Below are 18,605 nucleotides of genomic sequence, written 5' to 3' on the forward strand. Positions count from 1 at the left end.
ACCTCTGTGTGTTTCTCCAGCTGTAAGCTGCTGCCTTGGGTGTGGGATGGGATGGGATGGGTTAGGTATAACAGGACAGGGGAGCATGTAAGAGTGTTCGTACTCGCACACCCAGCTGCTTCTTGCCCAAGGATCCACCACAGGGGCAGCACCTGGCTGCGCCCTCGTGCAGCAGCACCTGCCGCTGAGCCTCGTGCGGGTGACTCAGGGTAATGGGGCATTTATGGGGCGGTGTGCAGATGGTGGTGTTCAGGAAGCACAAGCCACTGGCCCTCAAAATAGAACGAGCTGGAAACCTCTGGGTGAGAAACAAATGAGAGAGAGGATATGATAGTAATGATGGACTTGGAAATCACTCTGACCAAGCAGGGCTGACAGGCCATCCAGAAAAACAGCAAGGCACAGGGGAACGAAGATGGACTCTGGGTGAGAGAGGACACTGGAGTTGGACGATTGCTGGGTCTGGGGAGAATGAGCAGTGATTACAGAGGATACTGTGTAGGGGTGATGGTTACCTGTGACCTCCCAACTAGCACTGGGAGTGAGAGAGTGAAGGCAAGATGGGGTAGCTGGCAAGGACATGAGTCCTAGGAAAGATCCCCCGCCCAGGGGGTGCGTTCTGAAATTGTCAGGAATTAGGCAAGACCGGAGTTGCCTTGACCGAGCTGGTCAGAAGCGAAGCGGTGAAGGAGTAGGTCGGTGGCAATGAGAGATGAAATTAAGAATAGGACTTTTAGAATGCAGGAAAAATAGCTGAACAACCACAAAGAAAACAAACGACATCTTGTATTTTCTGAGTCTGTGGTGAAATGCTGTGAACTTTGGATTAAACAGAAGCCCCAGGATGTCAAAAGGGAGAGCAGGTTTCCATTAGCACGAGGAGGTGAAGGGACTGCTCACGCCTTGGGGCTGCTGCTGCTGCTGATGCTGTGCTGCTGGGCCCATCGCTCCGAGAGTTCCCAGCAGTAGGTAGGGACAGGAGATGAAGGCTGGAACCGTCCAGAGCCGTGTGGGAGGAGTGCAGGAAGGGAGACTTACCTGCATGGCAGTGATGGGGATGATGGATGAGGCATGTGGCCATGTGACTCTGGGGGTGCCAGAGCAGAGTTTGGGGAAGTGTGGGTTCAGTCCCTGCGTACAGCTCTCCTGTAGGAGAGTGACAGACTAATTCTGGGTGTTCAGGCTTGCCCTGCCACTGCTGGACTTGGGGACAATTGGAAAGTCACTTGTGTATTTCCAGCTGTTTCCGTGTCTAGCAAGTTTTTAAAAGGAAGAACATCTCAGGCTGGCGCTGTGACACACTGGGTTGGGCTGCTGCACGTGTTGTTGGCATCCCATTTAAGGGCCAATTTGAGTGGCCGCTGTGCCACTTCCAACCCAGCTGCCTGGGAAGATGACCCAAGTGCTTGGGCCCCTGCCATGCGTGTGGAATTCTGGATGGAGGGGGACCCCTGGCTCTGGCTGAGCACTGCTCACTGTAGCCATCTGGGGAGTGGACCAGTGCATGGAAGACCTCTTTCTGTTCTTGAAGGGGTCGAGGTAGATTTTTCTGGACCTGAGCTGGTGCTTATATTGGATCCCATTATTGTAGTTGGTGAACTGCTGTGCGATGGTGGCTGTGAATAAATCTTTTCAAAAAATTCTATTTATCCCCTCTCTAATACTAAACTCCCCAAGCCTTAACCACTGATAGAATTTGCCATTTTTATTGAAACTAACAACAAACAGCCCAAAGATGAACTTTGGTGTAAACATTTAACAAAGTATAACTTGTATTGGGACAGCTGGTTCTGGGGCTCAATCCTTCGCACATTGGCTCACAGGTTAGCTCTCACACCATGACGGGAGGTGCTCAAGAAAATGGTTTGAGTGACTGGATAGTCGGTGTGGCTGGTTGGGGGAGGAGGATGCGCCGTGTTCCGAGACGTGGCCGTCGTGCTAGACCTTCGGCTTCGTTGGAGCGCTTGGAGCCGCTGCTGAAGCTTTATTTCTGTTTCAGATTAGGAAGCTGAAGCTGCAGCTAGAGGAGGAGCGGCAGAAGGGGTCCCGGAGTGACGGCCCGGCTGCTGACCTGGCGGGACTGCAGAACGGCTCCGACTTGCAGTTTATCGAGATGCAGAGTAGGTCCCAGGGAGAAGCCGGCGCACTGGGAGCGGGAGTTGGCCTCCTGGTATACATTTGCTTCAAGAACCATGTTAGGGCACTTTGCCGGTCTCTGACTGGTCCACAGACACTGTCCCACCCCGAAACGCAGCAGCCTGTGGACTCCAGCGTTCAAGCACGGCCTGTCACTGCTCAGAGCCTCGTCCTCTGCAGTGACACCCTGGGACGCTGTGTGACTAGGGAACCGTGGCAGTGTCCCCTCCAGTCCAGGTGTCTGTCCAGGCTCAGGTTCCCCAGTGGAAGCCTTGGATAGAATTTTGCCTGGATGATTGGATAGATGCGTTTGCAGTTCACACATGCTGCTGTTGGCTTTCTCCTAAAAGTGCCCTATTAGCCCAATCCCTCCTTGTTAGATGAAATTTAAAACAAGGCCACAAAGTGAATCCAGCTGATTTAGTCACCTAGTGCATTCTAGTTTTTCTCCCTTCCTACTATTGAGCCCATATTATTTTTAAATGCTTGTTGCTGTCACCCAATTTTCCCTAGGAGGAAGATTCTGGTGATGATGGGGTGTAATTTATGAGCTTAACAATTCTGGCTTGAACAGTGGCCTTGCCGATAACAGGCTTTCCAATCTCAGTTATTCCATTCCTTTTGCATCTGTGCATCCTGAGCTAGGAGAATAGAATGGAGTTGTCATATCGAGATGTTCTTTTATTTCATATTCTAATTTAATTTTTTAAGAGAAAACATTGCAAGACAGACTTTCTAGCAGCTGATTCACTCCCCACAATGTCTGTAACAGTTGGGGCTGGGCCATGTTGCAACCGGCGCCCATTTGGGATCCCAGTGCCTCCAGGCTGAGGATGAGTTAGTTGAGGCAACACACGCTGGCTGCCAGCGGTTGTTTTTGTTGAATTTGGATTTCTGGAGGGAATTGGTATCTACCATCAGTTCTAAGCTTCTCATGTAATGCTTTGTATCTCAGCTCACAGCATCTGGCTACATTTTACTGAAGAGCCTTTGTTTCGACCAGTATTAAGCACATGTGATACATGCCAAATGCTTGGCTGGGTGCAGAGGCAAGCTTGCAGGGGGCGAGGGGGGAGCGGGGGCGCCGGGAAGGGCCTCTCTGACATAAGCACACGGGATTTAAACGGACACGGAGAAGAACGCAGATGAAATATAGCAAAGGAGAGGGTGGTTACGTTAACTCAGCAGTCATGGAGACACTGAAGGTTGAGCAAGGCCTTGAATGTTGGTTAAGGCTGAGTGGAGATGCACACTTAAGAAGCAGAACTGAGATGGGAGGGTCAGGCGTGGCTTCAGGGCAGCTGAGGTCCCCTGTGCTGGCTCAGCCCCCCGTCTCCAAAGCCCCGCTGTCCTGGGGGGAGGGGAGAGTGACCCCGAGCCTGGTGTTGCAGCAGAAGGGCCCAGCATCCTGGTACCTGAGCTGCCTGTGGGGGTGCCACGTGCGCTCCTGTGCCCTGGTCATTGTGGGATGGGCTTGTTTGGTCCTGAGAGGATCCACCTGTTCATCCCTGAGACATGAACACAGCGCGGTGTTCTTTTCTCTTCTAGGAGATGCCAACAGACAAATTAGTGAATACAAGTTTAAGCTTTCAAAAGCAGAACAGGATATCACCACCTTGGAGCAAAGTGTGAGTACTACTTCTGTCTGGTTCCTTTAAAGCAGCCACCCCATGAATCTCCGAGGTTCAGCCCACACGTGCCTGGACTCCCGTGGGCTGCGCAGCTGTGCGAAGCTGCACGTGGACAGCAGAGGAGTCATGCAGAGAACCTGCAGGGGCTCCACTCCCTTCCGTCTTCTAACACAGTTCATGGTCACTGTGGTCGAATGTGTATAGGTTTTTCCAGTTGAAGCTCATAGTTTACAAGAAAACACCTGTGTACAGAGTTTAAAAACATCTCCCTCCAGTCCTGCTTCAGTGGAACGCTGCCCTGCAACAGTGTGCTCAGCCTTAAACCTGTGGCCACCCGTGTCATCCTCTCTGGGGACACTTGCTGACTTGGAAATAGCTGGGTTCTGAGAGGAGCTGTGATTACTCAGACTTTGTGTGATGACATTGTATTTCCAGCTCAGCCAGGAGTGAGCGGGTCCAGCTGCACTCACAGGCCATGTGCTCGTGTGCACACCTCAGCCCAGGTGCTCTCACAGCCCCGTGTGCTCGTGTGCACACATCAGCCCAGGGCACTCACAGCCCCGTGTGCTCGTGTGCACACATCAGTCCAGGGCACTCACGGGCCCGTGTGCTCGTGTGCACACATCAGCCCAGGTGCACTCACAGGCCGTGCTCGTGTGCACACATCAGCCCAGGGCACTCACAGCCCCGTGTGCTCGTGTGCACACATCAGCCCAGGTGCTCTCACAGGTCATGTGCTCGTGTGCACACATCAGCCCAGGGCACTCACGGCACGTGAGCTCGTGTGCACACATCAGCCCAGGGCACTCACAGCCCCGTGTGCTCGTGTGCACACATCAGCCCAGGTGCTCTCACAGGTCATGTGCTCGTGTGCACACATCAGCCCAGGGCACTCACGGCACGTGAGCTCGTGTGCACACATCAGCCCAGGTGCTCTCACAGGTCATGTGCTTGTGTGCACACATCAGCCCAGGGCACTCACGGGCCCGTGTGTTCGTGTTCACAGATCAGCCGGCTTGAGGGCCAGGTGCTGAGATACAAAACGGCTGCCGAGAATGCGGAGAAGGTTGAAGATGAATTAAAAGCAGAAAAGAGGAAGTTGCAACGAGAGGTACTTGTTGTAATGTTTCCTGGGGAATAACATTCTTAAAAAGATGAAGAGCCTTGTTGGAAATACAAATTCTTGCCTGCACAGTCAGTGTACTCCTGGGCCCACTGTTAAGAAAACAGTAGTGCAGTCAATTGTTAGTGTTGCTTTGGGGCCCGCACGTGACTGCCTGCCTCGGTGTGCTGCGGTTAAGCTGGAAGTGGAAGGGCGGTTCTTTTTCTTTGCTCTGGACCAGCTCTCTGTCCAGGAGCTGTGTACCCTTTCTGTGACTTAAGGAAACAGTCCCCATTGGCACCGTTAACATCTCTCACTGACTGGGAAGGAAACAAAAGGCTTGTGGGGTCTTGGGCCAGGCCTCGGGCACCGCTGGCACTGCCTCGGTCTCCCGCACAGCACGGGAGGGCTGGGGCGGTTCCCGACTGTGAAGTGACTGTGCTCTGTCTCCAGTTACGCACAGCGCTGGACAAGATCGAGGAGATGGAGATGACCAACAGCCACCTGGCTAAACGCCTGGAGAAGATGAAGGCCAACAGGACAGCACTTCTGGCCCAGCAATAGGGAGGCCGCTCTCCTCCGTGGGTGCAGCTCCCCGGGACCTGCCGAGAGGGACTGATGCTCCTGTACATTGACACAAACCCCCTCAGTACTGTTTTGAGTTTTGTCATTAAAACAGCTACCTTTGTATTTTATAATTTATGAGCAAATGAAGCAGGCTTGACCTCGTGAATGAACACTCTGGATTTTGTTGGTAGTTTGATTCTAAACTCAGAACTGGTCTATTCTGTTTTGTTTTGTTTTTTTTTTTTAACGTAATTGTAGAATCAAGTTTACGCAACACTTTCCCCAGCTGCCTCAGTGACTGGGCACTCGGAGCCTTGGCCAGGCTCTGCAGGACAGCGATTCCACGTGCGCTGAGCCACTTCCGGGAGAACTCAGCAAACACAAGTGCCTTCTCCACAGTGCAACCCAGACGCCAGCGGCCGCCAGCGGGCAAGACGCTCACCCTGAAATATCAGCATTTCTATTTTAGCGAAGAAACGAGTTTCATGGTGGGGAATTCTTTCACTCAAATTTGTATGTTTTGAGGAAGTTTTGTTTTGTTTCTTTTTTTTTTTTTTTGGTAAAATATTTATATAAGAAAATGTTAACTGCTTCATTGCATGGGGCAGAGGACATCCAAGGCCTGGTACCCGTGAAGGAAGAGTCGTCCTTCTCCGGTATCAACTGTGGTGTTCCTTGTCAAATATTTCATCTGCTGCCTCATTGTGGATGAGCCTCAGCTGAGCCCCAGGGGTCCGCAGGGGCAGGGTAGGCAGCTGGGATATCTGCCTGAAGATTCTATTAAATATACATTTTGGCCCACTCTGACTGGCTACCAGTACATTCATGTTTTTACAGGAGCCTTCAAAACCAATCATGGCGACCCTTTGGCTTGTCCCTCTCCCTCTCCCCCCCAACAAGCTGGAAGCCTGGCCTCTTCCTTTCCGCAGCTTTATCCTCACCAGTAGAGGTTCCTACTCAGTGGGCTTTTACCATTGAGTACAGCCACCCGGCAGCACTGGTCATTCTTGACTCTCTGAATCCAAGTGGTTTTTAGATGCACCTTTAGACAAGCTGACGGAGCAGAATGCAGTGAGCGAAGGCCACACAAAACTGGACTTGAAACTAGATATTCAAGTTAGCAGAAGTGAAGCTCTGCTAACCGTTACCTTAGAATTTTATTTCTAAAATACAGAAGCCAAGTTCCTCATCTGAGACCATTTCCCATACTCTCCTGCTGATGGGAGCAGCTGTGTGGCCGGAGTTGAGAAATGCAGCTCTACCTTAGGGCGCCCCAGTTGGGACCCCCACTCCGCAGCCCATCCCCTGGGCCTTGGAAGCGCCTCCCCATCTATCCCACCTAGGCCCCTCTTGGTTGGCGGAACCCCACTTTCAAGAGGCCCTAGTCTACTTGGTGGTACTCTGGCAGAAATTGACCTTCGTCTTGATGTGACACAACAAATATATTTCTTCCGTTGTGTTGTGTTAGTCTGTTCCACATGAAATGGCTCCGTGTGTTAAGGTATTCTGTTGGTTTTGACTGGACTTGCTTCACTAAATCCTGTGATTGCACTTTACATGAAGGCCGTAGCTGGGCCCCCTGCCTGTTAATGCAGGGTAATGCGAAGGAAGGCTGCTTTGGGATCTCGCTGCTTGTGTTTCTACATCATCCTTCAGTCAAGGATACCCGAAAATGTTTTACATTTTGAGTAAGTAACTTGGACATTTTTAAGGAGTGTCATCCCTCCGGCTTTTCAACATGAATGCCGTGTAAATGGACCATGTTAGGCAGCCAGCGTTTCCTCATCTTTTCCTTGTGCTTAGAGTTGATGAGCTCCTTGTTGCCATTTTTTCCTACAGAAACCGAGTCCCTCTTTGCGAGCTGTGGTCACTGCACTGTGCTGGGAAACGCTCCAAGCCTGTTAGTTTTTGATTTTTGCTGCATCCTTGTTGGAAATCGGGACTCTTGGCCTCATAGAGTGAGTGTGCCAAAGCCCCCTCCCTTTCAGCCGTCTTGGAACTGCTCGATAACATGCGGAAGGGTTGGGCAGAGAAGCCGTCACGTCCTGGGCCTTTCCCTGTTGAGACTCTGTATCACCGACTCAGTCCCACATTACCGGTCAGTTCAGGTTTTCTGTCTTCATGATCCAATTTTGGATGTGTGCAGGAATATATCCATTTATTCGGAGTTTCACAATTTGTTGATGTGTAGTTGCTTTAAGAAGTAATACTCTTGAATTTCTGCGGTGCGTGTCATAACAGCTCCCTTCTCACCCCTGGCTTTATCAAGTCTTTTAGTCTAGTTGAAGGTGCAGCAGCTTTTTGGATTTATAAAAAGCTAACTCAATCTTTCATTTAGTTCTAAGTTTTTTTTCCTTCTAGTTTTGATTTGTTCCTGTTTTTCTAGATCCTTGAAATGCAGTCAGGTCTATACTTTAACGTGGTCATTACCGCACACTACCTTCTCAGCACCGTGTTGCTGTATTCCTGAAGCTTTATATGTCGTGTCTCCATTCTCATTACTTTTAAGGCATTTAGGCATGTCCCTTTGGCAACATTCTTCATCCAGGAGTATGTTGTTCAGCCTCTGCGCCTCTGTGGTTTTGTCTGGTACCTGATGTTACTGTTATGGTCAGACAGGATACAGCCCTCCCTCTGCGTGTGTTAGTGCCTGCTGCGTGAGACTAGGTGCTCTGGCCTTAGCACCGCGCGTGGCAGTCCCCCCGTGGCACTGATCCCTGCGGTCACCGTCCTCTAGCTCTGTTCTCTCGGCTGTCCGTACAGCTGTTCCTCACTTGGGTCTGTTTGCATGACATTCCTCCCTTTCACTTTGTCGTGTGTCAAGTGAGTTCCTTGTAAATAACATATTATTGCATCTTCCTTCTAAATCCCTGTCTATCCATGTATTTCACTTGGGAAATGGAGTTTGTTTATATTCGAGTTATTAGTGGTGCCTGTTGGCTTAGTCTTTCTGGTGGAGTTTATGCCTTTTGTTCTTTCCTGTCAGTTGGGGAGGCTGCTTTAGCTTCGGTTCCTGTGGGACACCACGGCGTGCGTGACATGGGCCTTTCGTTGAGTGCGTGCGGCAGAAGCCAGGCGAGATGGCTGCAGCCTTGGCATGCCATCCCCCACCAGCTGCCCATGCATGGGAGCTGCTGGGCCGGGGGCGCCGCCAACTACTGCAGGCCTTAGTGCTTGATCAGAGATGGATGGAGTTCCCAGACCCCCGGCCTGTGTCCACGGTCACGGTGAGGACCTAAAGAGGCAGAGCCTGTCGGCTGTCAGGACGGGCAGGGGGACAGACGCCTGGCAGCCCTGGTGCAGCTCTGAGCAAGCATGCTGGGGCAGGGTGGGTGTGTGCAGCTGCAGTATCTCCTAGTGCAGTAGTGTCTGGTGTGCACACACTGGTGTGTCACGGGGAGTGTGGCTTCCAGGATGGGCCCTGCGGCGGCGGCTGCTGCGGGGACTGTGGGGAAGCCTGTGCGAGTTCCTGCCCCGAGTCAGTTGCTGATAGATGTCTAAGCCCCTCTCCTTCCAGGACCCCCAGCCTGCAGCGCCCGTGGAGTCCCACCATAGCTGACTGCCCAGTGCAGGTGCGTGTGCACACGGGCTCTGCTGAGGCTCGCGCTGTCCTGTCCTTAGGTAAGGGGGTCTCCCAGCTGCTGAGTGGCTCTGACCTGTGCGTGCTGCCGGCCCAGGGCCCTGAGCCCTGCCAGCTTTCTCTTGTTCCCCTGCTGGGTTCGGGCACTGCTCCTGAGGCACTCGCCTGCAGATGCAGCTACTTGGTATTTGGGTCCTTTTCTGGGGGCGGCACAGTAAATGTGCACTTTGGGCTAACAGCACTCCATGGCTGTGACACATACATACAGTCTGTTCTTCCCTCCAGTTTTGCCCTATAGCTGCAGTTATGGATCAGGTAAGTAAATGTCCCCAGAGCCTCTTACGTGTTCAGGATCTTCTTTAAAAAGCATCTGGACTGAGTGTATTTCACCTGATGACAGAAGTTCTCCAGAATGTAGAATCAGATCCTAGCATCGGGCAGGACACCTTCAGGACGCCTTCCGGCGCTGCGTGGTGCTGTGTAAGACCTGGATGCCCAGCATGCTTTGGCACTTCCTTCGAGGTGCCTCGGCACACAGGGCAGTGTGCCCCGTGTGAAGACGCGCCCAGAGAAGCTTTCACACATAATGAAACCAGTGAGGGGTCCTGTGAGGGCACACCTGCAGTTTATTTGCGGTCAGTCAGCATGCGAGGAGCACTGCCCGTCTTCGGCCTTTCGTGCCAGCAGCGACGCGGGGACACAATGGCCCGGAGTCCCTCTGTGGCCGCGTTAACACCTCTCGAAGACTCGGTAGAGGTCAGGCAGGTTAGCAAGCTGCAGGATGTTCCCATCTTCAGCGAAGTGCTTAGGAGGCAGCAGGTGTGAGCGGAAGGCCTTATATACGACGTGTTCCACGGTCCACTTCCAGGGGTTGGCAGTGGACGCAGGGAGTTTGTTCTGGAAAACAGCATTAGACATCATAAACCTCCACACTGGCACCCCGGCTGTACCTGCTGATGGGACAGGGACTGGGGAGGCTCAAGGCTTTGTCCTAGCCAGTTCCTCTGATGCGCCTCTGAGGGCCCCGCCTCGGGGATCCACAGGTGTTTACGAAGGAAAACAGTCATTGTTCCTGTGCGATTTTCCGCTAAGGAATCTGTTCAGTGTTACAGGGTGGAACGCGATGTCTGATCCCGACTCCGTCAGGCAGTCACAGTAGGCGCATCAGTAACCCTAGGGACGGCAGCTGGCACTAACGCCCCACATGGGGGGGAGATGAACATGAGGACCATGGCAGTTCCTCGCTCCTAGATCTCAGTGGTCTCGTGAGCAAGAAAACATTCTCTCGTGCGTCTCTCCTTTTGAGGCCCACTGTTCTGGGCAGAGATGGGTGAGGGTGCTGTGACTGGTCTCTGGCTGGCTGCTGGGGGCTGAGGAGTCCTGAGGCTGCCAACAGCCCCTGCGGTTCCTCACCTCGGAGTGCAGCCTCCCATCTCCCCTCGGGGCAGGCAATCCTGGCAGGCTTCTTTAGGGAGGTGGCTACCTGCTCATGTGCAAGGTGCCTTGAACCCCTACACTCCTCTCCAAAAACGCTTACTGAAAAGCACTGGCCACGGAGTGGGAAAGCACGCGGCAGGAAGCCGGGCTCTCACGGCAAGCTGACCGGCAGCACCGGGTCCCGGGGGGGGGGGACAAGCTAGCCAGCCTAAGCAGCCTGGCTGCACCCAAGGGGGACAGGGTCAGAGCGGACAACCGAACTGAAACCTCGCTCTGAAGGCTTGTTTCTGTGTTTGCCCATTCCCTGAAGAGAAGCTGGCATCAAGGGTGCCGAGGGCCCCCCCCCCCCATCTCGGGCTGCCAGCGCCATGGCACGGTACCTGCTGGCCCGACAGGGTCGAGTCCTCCGATACGTACTGCTTCCGGACTGAGTAAAACATAGCGCACTCCTTACTGAGGCTTTCGAAGCACTCCTTCTCCTCGTCCCAGTTGACCTGGGGCAAAGGGGCCACACTTGAGACAGGCTCACGCTTCGCATCCATTTCACTGCTGAGAGGAGGGCAGGCTACTCAGACCCCCAGGCCTGTTTCCTCCCCCTGGAAGGTCCAGATCAGGCTGCTGAGCACTGCTGGGGACGAGCGGGAGCACTCCCACGCCAGCTGTGCCCATGCACTCTCCCTGACTCCCGCACGGGCCCACACGCTGGCATCGGCGCCAGCACTCACCTCGGTGGCCAGCCGAAGGATGAAGATGGGCAGGCCCTCCAAGGGGGGCACGTAGTTGTCGATCAGAAGGGGCAATCCGATCAGGTTCCCTGCCTGCTGTGGGGAAGGGGCAGGGCGTGGGGACGAGAGCCGCGCTGGTGAATGGCATCTCGGTGCCACACCCCCGCACTTGAGCCTGTCATTCCGGACAAGGCACTTGGCTGGACAGTGAGCGCAGAACTAAGTACTGAAAAACAACCCTCTCCTCCGATCTGCTCAACCAAGGGACTCAGAGGAACCTCAGCTGGGGGGAGAGGAAGTAGAAGTGACACAGCCCACCTGCCATGACAGCGCCCCCTTGTGTCCAGGCCGCACCCAGCAGCAAGGGGTGGGCAGGAGTGGACGACAGTGCAGTGACGCCCTAGACCTGCAGGCGGGCAGCCAGGCCCCCGGTCCTGACCTTGGCAATGGATTGTATACAACAGACACAGGGAGAGCCGTCAATGGCAGCGTGCAACATCGGCACGCCGGATGGGTGCTAGCACGTGTCTCGGCTGTGCCACCTCCACTCCAGCTCCCCGGGAGTGGGCTGGAAAAGGCACTGGAAGATGGAAAGGGTTTGGGGGCCCCTAGCACCCAAATGGGAGAGCAGATGAAGCTCCTGGTGTTGGCCTGTTTCAGCTCTGGCCTTCGCAGCTCTCTAGGGAGCAAAACACAGGACGTGGAGACACTCATTCTCTTTACCCACCTCAAGTAAGTCTTAAAGAATGCCTGTGGGCCCGGTGCGATAGCGTAGTGGTTAGTTAAGGTCCTCGCCTTGCACGCCCGGGATCCCATATGGGTGCCACTGCGTGTCCTGGCAGCTCCACTTCCCATCCAGCTCCGTGCCTGTGGCCTGGGAAAGCAGTCGAGGACAGCCCAAAACCTTGGGACCCTGTGTACTGCCTCCTGGCTTCAGACTGGCTCAGCTCCAGCCGTTGCGGCCGCTTGGGGAGTGAATCATCGGACGGAAGATCTTCCTATCTCTCCTCCTCTCTGTATGTCTGCCTTTCCAATAAAAATCAATAAATCTTAAAAAAAATGCCTGTGCACCTCATCAATTTCCAAGGAGAAGTAGTCTGCGAGCATCTCCGCCTTCTTCTTCAGAAACTCAACAATGTATTCGGCAAGTCCTTCCTTGGGACCGTCCTCCTCGGTCCAGCCGCTCTCGGGACTGTCCAGGGCAAGCATGGCGAGGTCAAAGAGCGGGGCTGGCTCCTAGGGCAGGGACACGCAGGGGTGAGCGGGGCTGGCTCCTGGGGCAGGGCGGACACGGAGGGGTGAGCGGGGCTGGCTCCTGGGCAGGGCAGGGACACGGAAGGGTGAGTGGGGCTGGCTCCTGGGCAGGGCAGGGACACGGAGGGTGAGCGGGGCTGGCTCCTGGGCAGGGCGGGGACACGGAGGGGTGAGCGGGGCTGGCTCCTAGGGCAGGGCGGGGACACAGAGGGGTGAGCGGGGCTGGCTCCTGGGCAGGGCAGGGCCACGGAAGGGTGAGCGCAGACCAAACAAGAAGCGTGAATGTCCGTGAAACCATCGTCAGAACAGCAGGTGGGACAGCACAGCACAACGCCCACTGCCGCCGTCACAGGAAAGGCTGAAGAACCCACACCAGGCCTCTACCCGCTGCCAATCGCAGACTGGAAGCCACAGTCCGACAGCGTGCCCAGGCCACCTGCCATTCGTCCCTCCTGTCCTGCACTACCATGCCACACACCCACACGGCACACTGCGGTCTGCACAGTACAAGTCAGAAAACCCCAAAGGCTGACCCGCACGGCAACAGCTTTAAACACACCAAGCAAAGGGAAAACAAGTTTGCAACTATACTTAGCCATTTCAACAGATCTTTTTCCCAATAATTTGACAGAACAAGTAGCAAAGCAGCAAATTAGCACAAGGAGATTGGAGCATCACTGTCAATTTGACATACTAATTATAGAGTATTCTGCCCAAGATCTGAAAATGAATTTAAGATTTATTTTTAATGGAAAGTCAGACATACAGATAGGAGGAGAGACAGAGAGGAAGATCTTCCGTCTGATGATTCACTCCCCAAGTGGCCACAGCTGCGCTGATCCAAAGCCAGGTGCCCAGAGCCTCTTCTGGGTCTCCCACATGAGTGCAGAGTCTCAAGGCTTTGGGCCGTCCATGACTGTTTCCCCAGGCCACAAGCAGGGAGTTGGATGGGAAGTGGGGCTGCCAGGATTAGAACCAGGAACCCGTATGCGGTCCTGGCATGTTCAAGGCAAGTACTTTAGCCACTAGGCTACTGCACCAGGCCCAAGAATCAACTGTTGTCAAGGACTTAGGGAAAATTACTCAGAAAGACCACATCCTGGGCCATGAAAGCAGTCTCAGCGACTCTAGGATGTCTCCTATTTTTAAATTAACTTATTTTATTGGAAACAAAGACATACAGAGAGGAGAGAGAGCTCTTCCCTCCGCTGGTTCCCTCCCCAGGTAGCTGCAATGGCTGGAGCTGAGCTGATCCAAACCCGGAGCCAGGAGCTTCTTCCGGGTCTGCCACACAGGTGCAGGGTCCCAAGGCTTTGGGCCATCCTCTGCTGCTTTCCCAGGCCACAAGCAGGGAGCTGGATGGGAAGTGGAGCTGCTAGGACACGAACCAGGCCCATATGCAATCCTGGGTGTGCAAGATGAGGATTCAGCCACTAGGCTATCATGTTGGGCCCTATTGCAGGATGTCTTCTGACCAAAATGATGTGATGAAATTAGAAACCTGTACCATGTCTAGAAAATCCCCAACAGAGAGGAAACTAAATAGTCTAGCTCTAGGTAATAATAGCAAAATGCCTTTTGATTTTTCTTGTCTGAAAATGTGAAAGACAGGAAAAGGGGTGTGGTATTTGGCACCAGGGTTGAGCTCCTGCTGGGGAGGGACATGACTATTTATGCGTGTAACAGCAGAGTGTCTGGGACCAAGTCCCCGCTCCGCTCTTACTCCTGGGCAGCAGCAGCGGACAGGACCTGGGTCCCTGCCGGCCGTATGGGCGACCCGGGATGAGTGGGCAGCCCCCGGCTTCCTGCCTGGCCCAGTCCCAACTGACACAAGCCTGAGGAGTGAACCGGCAGCTGGAGGGATCTGGGAAATGAACTGGTCACTAGAAGATTTCTATGTTTCAAATAGGGGAATAAAAGGGGGTGGGGGAGGAAGTAAAAGACCAATTAAGCCCAAATAAATAGTAGAAATATTAGACATCAAAGCAGATAGCAACAAAATAGAAAACAGACGAAACAACCTGACACCAAAAGTTATTTGAGACGATTAACAAAATTGGTGAATCTTTTTAACCAAGTTGAAGAAAGATGATGAAAATAGGCACTACTGGGGTTAAGGGAAGTGAGGGGGGCACAGAGCTACAGGTATTAAAAGAACCGGAAGTACTATGAGTGACAAAGCAACTGATTCAAAAGCTTAGATGAAATGGACAAATGTCTGGAAAACAGGATCGAGCTCATCAAAAAGACACAGAACCTGAGACTCCTCTTTCTCCTGGAGACACTGAATTCCTAGTTAGACAGCTTCCCAGGAACCAACCTCCAGGCCAGACGGCCTCACTGTCCCACAGCAAGACACGCAGTGAGAGAAGGGCACAGGGGACACCCCCCAGCTCATATCCAACAAGCACTGAAAGTTTTAGAGGAACACCATTTACAGTAGCAGAAAAAATGTGAAATACCAAGGCGTATTCTTCCACAGGCTTCCTATGCTGACTTAGAGTCAAGACAAACCTAACCAAAATCTTGGGTTTCCTTTCTTTTCTTTTTTCCTTTCCTTTCTTTTTTTTCCCATTATGTCACATGAAAAAAAAAAATCACTATGAAACAACATTGGCAATATGATATCAACTCTAAATTAAAAGCAAGCATTAATATCTTGGGGCCCGGTGTGGTAGCCTAGTGGCTAAAGTCCTTGCCTTGCATGCGCCTGGATCCCATCTGGGTGCTGGCTCATGTCCCAGCAGCCCCACTTCCCATCCAGCTCCCTGCTTGTGGCCTGGGAAAGCAGCAGAGGACAGCCCAAAGACCTGGGACCCTGCACCCGTGTGGGAGACCCAGAAGAGGCTCCTTGCTCCTGGCTGCTGGCTGCTGGCTCCTGATCAGCTCTGCTCCAGCTGTGCCACTTGGGGAGTGAATCATCAGACGGAAGATCATCCTCTCTGTCTCTCCTCTTTCTGTATATCTGACTTTCCAATAAAAATATCTTGGCAGAAGTGGGCTGAGTGTGTTAGCAGAGGCTGTGTCTGGACCATGGCTTTAGAGAAGGCTTATATTTCTATTTTTATCTTTTTCCAACTTTTCTTATTTGGATATGTATTAATTTCTGGAATAACCATTTGTTTGTGGTGGGTACTAAATGACTATTTGGCTAAAAAGTTTAAACTTGATTACAGTTTAACTTCAAGTCAACACAGACTCTGCCTTAACATATTTAGACAACACTGATAACACTGCAGATAAAAGAACACTGAAGCACTATTTGCAGAAACGGCCAGTAGTTGAAGATTCAAAATGAGAGGGAGATGAACTTACCGACAACCTCAGAACGCCAAAATTGGCAAAGTCATAAATGAGAATCTGGTAGAACAGCTCTTCACTGAAATAAAAAAGAAGTGACTTTGAGGAAAGCCTGAGAGCCATGCGCAGGGACACACGAGACATGGGACCCGGACACGGGCGGCGGCTGTCCTGCCTGGCGTGAACCCGGTCACAGGTGCACAAGGAGCCGCATCCTGCTCAAAGAGCTACGAGCCCCAGCGGCAGCTCCAGCCGGGGCCGGGGGGGCCAGCCTGCACACCCAGGCTCCAGCTCACGACCAAGCGCGGCTCGCTATCCTCCACGCCCAGTTTCCACCTCCCTGGGGCTTTCAATGGCACCCCATGGTGAAAGTTGACAAATCTGTTTGTTTTTGAGTCACCTCCCCTTTGCCCTATTGACAAGGAGTCCTATAAATCATTTTCTGATAATTTGCCATTAAACATTACCTAGTATAGGTGAGGGCAGGGAACTGTCCGAAGCACCCAGGAGAGGACCTGAGGCAGCACCAGCCTACACTGCCATTTGCACGGGACGACGCCCGTTCAGCTGCGGAGTGCTTACAGACGCCCGGCACTGGAGCTGCCAACTCATACTTTATAGTTCTTAAAACGAACTGAACCTTATGGGTGTGGCTTCCCGAAATCTTATTACCTGTTAGCACAAAGCATCCTGCCAGGCCCGCCTCCTGGGGGGAAACTGAGGCACCCATGAATGGACTGGCTCCAGGTCAGTGAGCTAAAGCCAGAGAACTGACTGGACCGGGGTCTCTCCCGGGGCTTTTCCCTGTCTTCCCAGGAAACCACTGACACTTGTTAACAGCTACAATCCCGGGCACAGCCTGGATCTGAATGAGAGATGAAAGGTGGTGATGGCAAGTGTGACCGGGAACTTTGTAAGCCACACCCCTACAATTCCCAAAGGAAGTGCAGGCGCACTATCCCAGCCCCACAGCGCAGGAGGACCGAGTTCCGAGCACTCGAGGCGGATGCCACGCTTCTGGAAGGGGCGGCTTCCAGGCGAAGGGAAGGACACCGGGTTTTGATCTCACGTGTCCACTCTAATTAACAGGTAATGGAGATCCCAAATGGCCAAGAAGCACAAGGCCACAGCCAGGCTGATGGGCACAGAGTCCCGTGGGGCATAAGGAAGTGAGGCTAGTGGAGGCAAGGTGACAGCATCCTCTAAGATGCCTTACCTGGTCAAGAAAACAGTTAATGGTAGTTCAAGATTCAAGAGGGGTGCATACACCCAGGCCCCTGGAAACAACCCACAGGCACGTCCCCACCCGGGCACCAGGCCAGTGGCACTGCTGCTGTGCCACTCTTCCTGAGCTCAGCAAGCCCACTGGCTCTGGCAGCTGGAAGGCTCTGCCACAGTTCCCTGGAAGCAGCGTGTCATTGTTCTGTTGTGTCCACAAAGTACCTCTTCACACACACACACACACACACACACACACACACACACACACACACACTGAATTACCTAAGCTTGGTGGTGTTGAGAAGGTATAACTTGGTTTGATGCTGTGCCAAGGCCCACTGAGGATTCACACAGCCCACGAAGGAGTAGTTTCGCAGCATCTCCCGGAGAGCTGGAAGACACAGACACACATACACACACACATGATCCCAGCAGTCCTTCCGCGCGGCCCAACACAGCAGCACCAGGGACGCCAGGCAAGCCATGCCACCTGCAGAACCGCCTGCTGCGAACACAGGTGAGGCACAAAGCGTGACTCATCTCTGAAAACGCAATAAGAATTGCTAAAGTTACAAACACTCTGGGGCCGTATTTGGCTGTGAGTGACAGTTCGAGGCCTGGCTGCACTGCTTCAGACTCAGCTCCCTGCTAAGGTGCCTGGGAGGGCAACAGAGAGTCCAGGCGCTTGGGCCCCCGTCCCTGACGAGGAGACCAGGCTGAAGCCCCAGGCTCCTGGCTGTGGTGGGTGCAGCCATCTGGGGAATAAGCCAGCAGGTGCAAGATCTCCGTCTGTCTGTTCTCTCTGTAGCTCTTGGTCTTTCAGGTAAATAGATGACTTTTTAAAAAGAGAAACAAAAAGGAAAAAAAAATACTCGAGGATCAAAGTCCAAGACAGAGCAGAGCCCAGAGCAGTGGTGACAGCTCTGAAGCCAAATGCAGAAACCTCACAGATGCCCTGGACTCGCGAGCGTTCACCTTTGCTGGCTCTGAAGGTACGGTCGAGGAAGGCCACCTGGGGCAGCCAAGCTCCTGGTGTGGCAGCACCCCACGCAGGTGCCAACTCAAGTCCTGGCTGCTCGGCTGCTGCTCTAGCTCCCTGCTTATGGTCTGGGCAAGCAGCAGAGTGTGGTTTCTGTCCTTGGGCCCCTGTAACACAGGAGAGACCCGGAAGAAGCTTCTGGCTCCTGGCTTGGGATCAGCTCAGCTCTGGCTGTTACAGCCGTTTGACAAGAGAACCAGCAGATGGAAGATTCTCTGTCTCTCCTTCGCTCTGTGTAACTCTGCCTTTCAAATAAAAAATAAATCTTTCAACTTTTCTATTAAAAAGGAGGCCATAAGCCTGGGAATGGCTGGGAATGGGGGCGTCTAACAGGAGACCACCGTCCTGCCCTGGAAGCTGAGAGTGCAGGCTGCCCTACAGTGTAACAAAAGCCCACAGCTGTGCCCCATGCTCAGGCCATTGCCACTCGGAGGGCAGGAAGCACAAGTGCCACCTGCAGAGAACCACAGCGTGGTGCCATCACAGACGGGGCAGGTTCCTGCAGCAAGAATCTCCAGTGGAAGCCCATACCCACGCCTGCCTGTTCCCCCTGGGCGCTGCTTCGGAACCTGGGTAAACTCGCCAGAAATTCCTCAATGAGCCAGGCTTAAAT

At 53.2% G+C, this 18,605-nt stretch overlaps 2 protein-coding genes across 9 annotated transcripts in view; one reads left to right on the plus strand and one right to left on the minus strand.

Annotated features, from left to right (window-relative positions):
* The window catches only part of LRRFIP2 (LRR binding FLII interacting protein 2), a 107,320-nt gene extending 101,083 nt beyond the window's left edge, over positions 1-6,237 (plus strand). For all 3 annotated transcript variants that reach the window (XM_040964345.1, XM_040964353.1, XM_040964360.1), the window contains 4 exons: positions 2,000-2,120; positions 3,685-3,764; positions 4,774-4,878; positions 5,323-6,237. In XM_040964345.1, coding sequence (XP_040820279.1) covers positions 2,000-2,120; positions 3,685-3,764; positions 4,774-4,878; positions 5,323-5,433 — 417 coding nt within the window. In that variant the 3' untranslated portion in view covers positions 5,434-6,237. The remainder of the gene's footprint in view (positions 1-1,999; positions 2,121-3,684; positions 3,765-4,773; positions 4,879-5,322) is intronic.
* Positions 6,238-9,616: 3,379 nt separating this feature from the next.
* MLH1 (mutL homolog 1) overlaps positions 9,617-18,605 on the minus strand; it is a 40,343-nt gene continuing 31,354 nt past the window's right edge. For 2 of the 6 annotated variants that reach the window (XM_040964313.1, XM_040964298.1), the window contains 6 exons: positions 17,236-17,344; positions 15,748-15,811; positions 12,250-12,414; positions 11,179-11,271; positions 10,834-10,947; positions 9,617-9,913 (listed from right to left, as the gene is read on the minus strand). In XM_040964313.1, coding sequence (XP_040820247.1) covers positions 9,746-9,913; positions 10,834-10,947; positions 11,179-11,271; positions 12,250-12,414; positions 15,748-15,811; positions 17,236-17,344 — 713 coding nt within the window. In that variant the 3' untranslated portion in view covers positions 9,617-9,745. Of the gene's footprint in view, positions 9,914-10,833; positions 10,948-11,178; positions 11,275-12,249; positions 12,415-15,747; positions 15,812-17,235; positions 17,345-18,605 lie in introns of all 6 variants that reach the window. The other 4 variants (XM_040964288.1, XM_040964320.1, XM_040964305.1 and 1 more) reach the window with 4 other exon arrangements.

The sequence above is a fragment of the Ochotona curzoniae genome, unplaced genomic scaffold (genome assembly GCF_017591425.1).
Source record: "Ochotona curzoniae isolate NIBS_2020 unplaced genomic scaffold, NIBS_Ocur_1.0 contig_1302, whole genome shotgun sequence".
NCBI classification, from domain to species: Eukaryota; Metazoa; Chordata; class Mammalia; order Lagomorpha; family Ochotonidae; genus Ochotona; species Ochotona curzoniae.